This window comes from Hydra vulgaris, chromosome 09 (assembly GCF_038396675.1).
Source record: "Hydra vulgaris chromosome 09, alternate assembly HydraT2T_AEP".
Classification (NCBI taxonomy): domain Eukaryota; kingdom Metazoa; phylum Cnidaria; class Hydrozoa; order Anthoathecata; family Hydridae; genus Hydra; species Hydra vulgaris.
Window position 1 is genome coordinate 27,805,001 of NC_088928.1, and position 10,680 is coordinate 27,815,680.

The 10,680-nt window shown below is 27.7% G+C and overlaps 1 protein-coding gene across 3 annotated transcripts in view; it reads left to right on the forward strand.

Moving 5' to 3' along the window:
• Nucleotides 1-4,752, forward strand: part of LOC100207742 (P-selectin) — a 31,037-nt gene extending 26,285 nt beyond the window's left edge. For 2 of the 3 annotated variants that reach the window (XM_065805230.1, XM_065805231.1), the window contains exons 7-8: nucleotides 36-95; nucleotides 4,204-4,752. In XM_065805230.1, the coding sequence (XP_065661302.1) occupies nucleotides 36-61 (26 nt within the window). In that variant the 3' untranslated portion in view covers nucleotides 62-95; nucleotides 4,204-4,752. The remainder of the gene's footprint in view (nucleotides 1-35; nucleotides 96-4,203) is intronic. The other variant, XM_065805229.1, reaches the window with a different exon arrangement.
• The last annotated feature ends 5,928 nt before the right edge of the window (nucleotides 4,753-10,680 follow it).

Sequence of the window (10,680 nt, forward strand, 5' to 3'; positions counted from 1 at the left end):
ATATATATATATATATATATATTAATAAATTCTAGATGTGGCTCCTCCACCTTACTTTTGATTGTTCTTCACTTTATCCTGCAGAAAAATTACAAGTAAATCCTTTTTAATTTTTTGTATTTTGTTTTCTACACGAACGCACACTTGTGTGTTTTAGATTTTTTGAAGTCCAATATATATTTTTTAATTTTAATGTTGAATCTATAGAAATTTGATATTTATTATTTGAAATTTATTCATAGTTGACACATATACAAACAAGTAATCTAATATATATTTACCCAGGTCACAGATTCCCTGATAGTGTAACGCTGACATATCGCTTACGTATTAATCATACAGAAGTTATTTTAATTTAAAGCTTTAAAAATTTCATGCGTCAAAAAAAATTCATTTTATTTAAACTTTATTAACTTATTGAGTTACAATTTTGTGCAGTACAGTGGTTAATCAAATCCTTTGGATTCCTTTTTTTTTTTATGTTTAAATATTTTTTATTATTTAACTAATTATTATTAATATATTAATAATAATAAATATTAATATAAATATTCTTTAATGAAATTTTTTAACTTGGAATTTTTTATTTTTAACATTTGTTTTCAGTCATTAAAATTTTTAATTTTAATTCTTTTTCACTTATAAACACTCATTAGGAAGGCATAATATATATAAGATTTATTTACCTTCGCCGGCTTCACTTCACTTCTCAAAATAAGTCTTATTTACAAGTGTAAAAGTTTGCTAAAGATGGCCACAGGCACCCATAAATTTTTTAGTAGCTATTTTTGAAAGTTGCAGATATTTTTTCAACTAATTTAAGTATTCAATTTCCTTAAAAAATCATGCATTATTTCCTTGGAAAGTTTTCTGGAATCCAATTTTTATTTTTAACTCTTTCAAAGATGATGTCAAAAATCATCAGTTCCAAATCTTAATCTGACAATCCTAAAAGTGCAAATCTAGAATTGTCATGGGAATATTACTGGATGCAAGTTTATCACTTCCAAAGTTAGTATTCCTAAAAACAAAAATTTTTTCCACAGATAAAAGTGGAATTTGCATTTTAACTTAATCATTTTGGTAACCAGCACATATAAATTCTTATGGTGTATAGTAATGAAGTCTTTTTTTATCAGCAAATCATCAAAAGAAGTTTAGTTGTCATAATATTCAACTCTAAAGGCTTTTTTGTGAATGCGGTTTATACAATTGTTTAGTTTTCTACTATGAAACAACTAAACTAATGGGCAATACGAAAATGAGATGTAATAAAATTGTTAAGTATATATTTACGTTGACATAAATGAGGTGAGTCTTGAAAGTGGGTTAGCTTAGTATATTGATAAGTTGGTAATTATTTTTGTTTGTTTTAAACCTTTTTATAAATAGGTGTCAGCATTTTTTTTAAGGATCAGTTTAAACTAGCTTTGTTATAGTCATAACAAACAAAATCAGAAAATAAATGTTTTGTTTAACAATTTTAGTTGGTATGTCAGATTTTTGTTGTGACTTTGAAATTTTTAAAGTGTAGAAATATTTCTTACATTCATTTAATTCATAAATTTTTTGTCTTCGAAATGAAAAAGATGGAAAATTAAAAAAAACATTTTTTATCACAACAATACTTACAATACACCATTCTAATAAACAATACATTCCAATTTGATGTCTGTAACTATTTACAAATAGTTACTGTTGTCAAATAATAACAATATAAATAAATAACTATTTACAAATAGACTGTAACTGTTTACCAAGGACATGAATCTCAATGGGTACATGCATGGCACACCATATGCCAACATATTCATGGGTACACTGGATGAAGCCCTTACTAGACAATTTGAACACAGCACCTTTTACAAAAGATTCATTAATGACATTTTCTTCATATTCACAGGCTCTATAAAAGATCACATTAAAACTTTTATGAACAACCTACATCCCACCATTAAATTCATGTTTAATCACTCAGATACCTCAATTGACTTTAAAGTCCTAACTCTCTACAAAAACCATCATGAGCCTCCTGCATTTCAGTTCATATCACCCACATCACATCACGTCTCATCTATAGCTAAACAATGAGATAGAGGACTTATATCCAACATTCACCACCTATCCAAAGAACTTTGCAGATTCTTACCTACAATAACGCCCTACAATAAAGTCCTAGGATAATGTTTATGCAGCCCCAGTCATAAACCTGGCCCCGGTCCTGGCTGTATTTTATCAAACCTGGCCCCGACCCCAGTCAAATTTCAACCTCAGTTGCTTACTATTGAACATCTGTTGTTTCTTCCAGGCCATATTCAGCAGCTAGGACATGCTTCTGCCCTCACCCGCACATTACAGTTTTGTATAACTAACAAATAGACTGTAACTAAGTACTAACTGTTTTATTATTGACTGACTTGACACTGAAAAAATACTGAAACACCACAAACCAAAAAAGAATCTAAATTTACTCACAGCAGGGTAAGCTCTGATAGTATATAAGTTGCAACAGGGAACTTTGAGAACTTTGCATTTATACTTTCAAAGTTTGCAACTTTGAAAGTATAAATGCAAAGTCCTCTAAAAGTTATTAATTACTTTGTAATTTATATTAATTCACATAAATTTTATACTTATATCAAGAGGTAAAATATCGAAAATATCTGTAGTACTTTTATTATGTAAAATTTCATATAGGCCTGATATGTTTACTGAATTTATGATTACATTACGTTATAAACAATTTTTGTAAACAACTTCATCTATAATTATAACAAAAACATACATTATTTTAGAAAAGTGCGTAAAATCCCTCTAGTTATGTTGTGATTAAGTTTGATGCAACACACCCTGTAGCCATTATGATCACTCTAATCAACACACCCTGTAGCCATCATGATCACTCCAACCAATGTATAGAATTATTTTCTTTAAATAGTTTTATGTTTTTTACTTTTTTATGTTTGGTATAAAAAAAAGATTTTTTATACCTGCTGTTATTTTGGTTTGCTTACATACCTCTTAGTTTTCAGTAAAACCAAAAAACTTAAAAAACTCAAGTTAGACATTTATATCAGGAAAAAAAATTTAAAGAATTTTATTAGTCTGATATTTTTTGAGCGCGTTATCCTTATAGTTATATAACATATTTTGAAATCATAACAAAAAAATCCTTTAAATTGCACTGTTGCATCTTACCCCTGTCGTAAGTAGCCCCGATCTTCCCTATATGCGATTTTAGAAGCATAAGATTTTTCTACTCTGTAGCAGTTTAAAAGTCTAGACCTGGTCATTATTGTTTCATTTGATTCTTTATAAATCAAAAGTGCTTGAAATAATTCTCATATCTTTTTTTTGAAGGTGTTTTAATGTTCATTACCATTTGGTGGAAGGTGTTTTGAAGGTGTTTTAATGTTCATTACCATTAAAGCGATACTTATAAAGCATTCAAATCTTTTTTTTATAGATTTTTTTCTCTAATTAAATGACACCGAAATGTTTTATCATAATTTTTATAATTTTGGTAAATAACAATCTTTCTGGATTGTTTGGGAAAGTTACATTTCATAACAGTTATTATCAATTTATGGAACTCAAATAATCGCCATATTTTGATGCAAAATATGGCGATTATTTGAGTTCAAATTGACGCCATATTTTGATGCAATTGTTGCCTAATATGCCTAAATATTTCACAATAGCCACCAAAAATACGACCTAAGGAGTTTTTTTTACGATTACTTTTTTTCAATTACTTTTTATATATTCATAAAAATAATCGCGATTGCACTCTTGTTTTGTAAGTCGTTAGGGGAATAATACCCCATTCACATCGACAAAAAAAAAACAAGTTTTAACAGTAGTATTTTAAACACGTTATATATTTTTTTATTCGCATCAAATTTAGAACTGGCGTTAATTCCACAAAAACCTATTTAAATAAAACAACCTCGTGATGTTGTTTTAATAAGACACGATTAAGATGCAGTTAATTTAAGTGCAGGTTTGGTTTAAATGGAGTATAAGTCTTCCGGCTATAAGGGCTTGGTTTTATCCTTATTATTTTGAAATACATTATTTTATTTTTTTTTTTATTTTGATATATATTTTTTCTTTGTAATAAATGATTTTTCAAAGTTAAAAATTAATTTTAGAAACAATTTATTAATAATCATATTTTTTAATTTTTTTTTTTTTTTTCAGAAAAACGCAAAAAGAAAATGAAAATAAGTTAATAACTTAACAAGAAACACAGTTGGTAAGATATGGGTTCTTTTATTCCTTTCAGTGCTGCTGCTGATAATTATCTCCCCCTCCTCCCTTTTTTTTTTAAAATAAGTCCCAAATAATGAAGAAAAAAATCTTATTCTACAAGAACTTTCATTTCTTAGTCCTAACGCCGGTTTTTCTTATAAGAATATTTTATATACAATGGACTAAGTGTCAATTTCTCTATTTAATGTCTAAAGTATAGAATTAATAACTGTTAAATATATATTTTTTAAATTTAATTAAATATCACCATCTTTAGTGAAAAGTTTTGAAATTTTTTATAATTATATTCTTAATTTTACTTTTTCCAGTTTTTTATTACTATTTTTCACAATTTTTTTTAACTTTTTTCATAATATTTATGAGACACTTATTTCTTCTTAATTTTGATATTTATTAAATAACGACATGATGTACATATTTATTTTAATTTTAATAAATTTACGGCAATATCAATGCTGTTTAAAAATTAATATAAAATTATTTTTGTAATGTTTTTTTTTAAAACGTAAACCCTGAAAACTACTCCTTTTAATAAAAATTTTTTTCCCATGCGATGGTGATACTTCGACTTCAATGCCGATGCATCGGCATTGGTCTTGGTAACCATTAACCAGTGCCGATTGTTTTAAAAAATCGGTTGTTTTTTTATGTTTCTATATTGTATGCAAAATTATAATTATTCCATAAACGAAAATGCATGTATAAGCCTAAGATAATCTTTAAACGTTTTTTGAACTGTTTTTTATCAGGAGCTGATAAAAAAAACAACCCATTTAGTGTCTTTATAAATTAGGAAAGCAATTATTTGACTTATGGATCCAAACTTTACAAAGAAAAAGTTTAAAATCAAGAAATGTAAAATAAATAAATATTCTACGAGATGTTTCTCTTCTTAATATTTTTTTTTTTCTAAAATTTACAAATTGCTTTGTACGTTTATTTTCATCTATATCAAAATAGTCTATTAGACTATTAGTTGCTTTGCTCATTGTTGATTTCTTTCTTATTTATTTTTATTTTTGAGTTTAATTTCTAGAATATAGTAAGAAGTTTATATACATATATATATATATATATATATATATATATATATATATATATATATATATATATATATATATATATATATATATATATATATACACAGGGTGTATACTTAATTTCTGACCCCCTATATCTCGGTTTAAGAATACGGTATTTCAACACATACCATTTTATTACTGTCATATCAATTTAATTAGACAAAGAATATATGTTAATAGTCAGTAATCAGTATTTTGTCCATTTCTTTCTATGCTTTGGGTAATTCTCCTTGGCAGGCTTTCTACTAGGCGAAAACACTCTTCTTGCGTAATGGCAGCCCACTTCTGTTCAACACGTCTGATCAACTGTTCACGATTACGAGGTCGAGGATTGTGTAAAACACTGTCCTGGAGTCTTGACCAAATATGTTCGATGACATTTAAGTCGGGCGAGTTGCCAGGCCAGTCGGTCCACACTGCTGGAAAGTCTCTGTTGATCACATTCATTGTTGCTCTTGCCGTGTGGCAAGTTGCTCCATCTTGCATCAGAATAACTTTATTTCTCACAGGAAAGATGGTCTTATCATCAGCTGCACGTTTGTACACAGGTAGAATAGTATCACGGTAATATTTTCCATCAACAGTTTTATTTTGCTCAACAACAACCAGATCAGTTTTGCCATATCGAGAAATGCCGCCGGCTATCATAATCTTGAGACCGAATTTCGGACGTCGAACATAAGGTATTGACTCTGGTGTTGCTGTACGTACTCTTTGATTTTGACGGTTTGGAGCCGGATATAATTCAATTGGACTTTCATCAGTCCACAATACGTGAGCTCGTTTCACTTTACCATCCGGTGAGTCATCTGCGAATCCCTCTTCTTGCAAACGAGTACAAAAATTTACGCGATCAGTGATGTTTTTCTGCGACAACATGGGTTTCACTTTCTGTGTATAGGCATGCTTTCCCCATGTGGTCTTGCGCAAGTATTTACTGATAGCACTGTGTGAAATTGTTTTTCCTCTTTCTTTGTAACCGTCTGAAAAATTCAGTTTCTTAGCTACAGTTCTCGTTCCAACTCCGACTTTGTCTTTAACCCACTTTCTGACCTTGTCCTTGGTTCTTGGTGAAAACTTTGTTGGCTTTCCAGGTCGCTGAGCATCTGTGACGTCACCCTCTTGTTTTCTTGCCCACTTCCTTACAGTATTTCGAGAAACTTTACACTGTCTAGTAATTTCTTTAATGCTTAATCCTTGACTACATAAAACTTGAATTCGGTGACGAAGTAACTGTTTATCAGAACTCATTTTCAGAGTAAATTGCTAAAAAACACATGTTATATAATACATGTTAGTAACATATACATATAATACATATAAATACACACAGAGTAATTAATGTAAATCATAAACAGACACCAAGTATCACTGATATAAATAAGGCAAATAAAAATAATGCTGATTATTTCTTGTAGCCGAAATGCTAAACATTAAAAAAGTGTAAACTTAATTTCTGACCCCGGTTTCGAAGAGTAGCAATACGTCATAAACAGTGAAGAAAAAATGTGTTATTAATTGGCAAACTAAGATCACATATTAAGGAGTAATAAGGACAATTTACTTAAAAATCGTGCTAAAACTATAGTCATAATGCCAAAGGCCGTGGAAGACAAGGAGAATGAAAATATCATTTTTATGTATGTTGACAAAATGGCTCCCATAAACATTTTCTGAGGTCGTATCCTATCTGAAGTGAGCGTTTTACGTGCAGAAAGTATAGTTACACCAAAATACATACTATAGTATTTTTCGGGCTAAAGTAGCATTTAAGAGAGCAACTCAAAATCTTGTGTTTGTAACATGTGGGGGGTCAGAAATTAGGTATACACCCTGTATATATATATATATATATATATATATATATATATATATATATATATATATATATATATATATATATATATATATATATACATACATATATATATATATATATACATATATATATATATATATATATATATATATATATATATATATATATATGTATGTATATATATATTTATATATATATATAAATTATAAATTATGTTAGTGTATTCTACAAATAGAGTGCTCAATGTTCTAAAAGAACAGAGCAATAATAAATTTATATATATATATATATATATATATATATATATATATATATATATATATATATATATATATATATATATTTCTCTGTTCATATAAAAATAAAATAATAAAATTACAATGAAACTTTTACGTTACACAAAGAATATATATATAATTGAGAATTTTGACTCTTATGATTTTATTCTGCTCAAGTGATAATTATGGTTGGTATTTGACCGAAATTTGTATTTTTGTGAAAGCCGAAGTAAAAATATCAGAAAATACTTTTGCCAGCAAGTTATTCTTATATTTATACATAAATATTAATATTTGAAGTGAATTAAGTTTTGATATATTTAGGACATTCATATGTTTCATTACAAGGGAAGGGTTTTATAATTTTTTAAATAGTTAAATGCTTTACATGCGTCGTTTTGTAGGCTCTGTAATCTTATTAATTTAGTTTTGTGTGTGTTTGCCCAAATAATATAGCGTAGCAGAGATGACAATGAGTAAGACTGTAGTAAAGCATTTTGCGTGATTTATAATCAAGAAAGGCCCTATATATAATACACTTATAGCAGAAGATATTTATAAGAATATATCATTCTAAAATTATAGCAGAAGCGAAAAAATATAAATTTACATTTTTTTCGTATTTTGTAAAAGTATAGATATTTTGTTTGAAATCGATTTTTATATATCATGGCTTATCAGAAATTAAAAAAATGTTAAAAGAAATGTTCATGGAATTCAAGAAAGAAATGCAAAATCAAACGGAAGCAAAGGCCGGGTGAATAAAAAAAAGCAATTGCTTTTACTCGGTAATTGGTTAGCTTTACGTGAATAAAAATTTTTGAAATTTTGCTTAAGTTTTTACTTACGTAAAGCTGAGCAATTACTGAGTAAATCACCTAACTTTACGTAAATAAAAATTTGTGCAAAACTGCTAAAGTTTTTATTTACGTAAAACTAACCAGTTAATGAGTTAAAGCAATCGCTTTTTTTTATTCACCCGGCCTCATTACTCAAACAACAAGAAAAAAACGTTTTAGATATTATAAGCGGAAATACGAAAATAACTAACAATCGACTGAATAAAATTGAAAACATTCTAAATGAAAACATAAGAAAATTAAAATACTTAAGTAAGATGTTGCAGATGTTAAATTAAGTTAAAATTTTCAAGAAAACCTTGTTGATCAAAAAGTCGAGGCTTGCCACAACAGCTTTGAAAAGGAATTAACTTGTTTACAACTCTTAAAGAATCAACAAAGAAACATTGAAGATAGAACTAGAAGAGATAACTTAAGAACGAATGGGTTACCGGAAAATGATAATGAAACTTAGACACAAACGGAAGAAAAAGTAAAAATATTTTTTTGAGAAAAATCTAGGTTTGCTGGGAATCGACATTGAACGTGCACATCGTTCTGGAATTAAAAAAGATAATCGTACAAGATCAATCGTGAAGAATTTAAAAAGTTATAAAGATAAAATGAAAATATTGAAAGAAACAAATAGATTAAAAGGATCAAATATATATGTCAGTGAAGATTTTTCCCAAATGACAGTTGATATTAGAAAAAAGTTGCTTGCAGAAGTTAAAGAACGACGTCTAAAGGGAGAAAACCTTGCCGTGAGGTATGACAAAATTATTCATATAAAAAACGCGGTAAAACACTCAATCAATGTTCCGTAGTAAAAGTTTTTTTTATTTTACTTTCAATTTTTTTTATTTTCTTGTTAATTTTACAAATAATTTTAGTTTTTTAAATACATTTTCTGGTGAAAAAGTATGTCACTTTTTAAAGAACATTGATTCTGGCGTAAACATTCTTGACAATTATTCCTTAGAAACTAACTATTTTAAAGTTCATGAGGTTTACAAGTATTCTAAATAAATCACTACATTACATGTCATTACAATATATAAATAAGCAAAAACTTTGAAAATCTAAAATAATATAGATTTTAAATTCAGTATAATCTGTCTTTCAGAAACCTGGTGTCAGAGTGAAGATATGAGTAACTCTAATTTGCATTTAACAGATTATAAGTCTGTTCACCAACCAAGAAAAAACGGTATTGGCGGAGGCGTATGCATATTTATTCACAACTCGTTGACGTATAAAAAATAGCCTAAGTGTTAATAACTCGAGCTTTGAATCATTAACCATAAAGATAGTAAACTGAAAGAAAAAAAAATCGTTTATAACAGCCTTATATCGACCACTCAATGGCAATTACTATCAATTTGAAAACGACTTAAGGCAAATATTAATTCAAACCTCAAAAAAATATCTATACTTACTCGGAGACTTTAATTTAAACTTAATAAATTTAAACACTGATAATCACGTGAAAGGTTTTATAAATACTTTTTCTCAATTTAGTGCTTACCCCATGATTAACAAGCCTACGCATGTAACTCGAAAAAAATGTTCTATCATAGATAACATTAACAATTATAGTAACTCGACAGCGGTATAAAAAAAAAAACCATCAGTAACCATTTTCCTGTTTTTCTAACAACAAATACTAAATGCTGTATAAATAAAAAACCCATAACAGTATACATAAGACATGTAAACGAAGACTCGATTGCGATCTTTAGACAGCTTTTGCATGAAATCAATTAGGAATTATTGAATGATTGCAATGACACACGTAGCGCATACGATTTCTTTATCTGCGTCTTTACAAGGCAATATGATAAAGCTTTTCCTAAAATTCAGAAAATTATAAAATCCAAAAGTGTGCATAGCCCGTGGATGACTAATGGTCTTTTAAAATCATCAAAAATAAAAAAAAAGCTATACGAAAAATTTTTAAAAAACAAAAACTATGAAAACAAAACTAAATATAAAGAAAGAAGACTTAAATTATAAGAAAAAAGACTTCAATTATAAGAAAGAAGCTATTTTCAGAGGCGAAGCTAAGGAGAGAAAACGGAGAGAACGTCGCTGTAAGGTACGACAAAATTATTAAATTCAAAAGTGATTTTACCAAGAAAGATCTAAGTAAGTAAAAATATTAATTTTCGTTTCAAAAATATATTTTTATTTTTTATAATACAAATGTCTGACAAAACAAATAAAACAAAAACTTTTAAGTTTTTTGATAAAAATAATTCACTGCTTTTGAATAAAAACAAAGACCCTGATATAAATCTTTTTAATGAAATTGAAATTGACTCTGTTACTTTAATGTTGAGGAAGTATCTTGTTATTTTAACTCAACGCAACCATTATTTTCGATA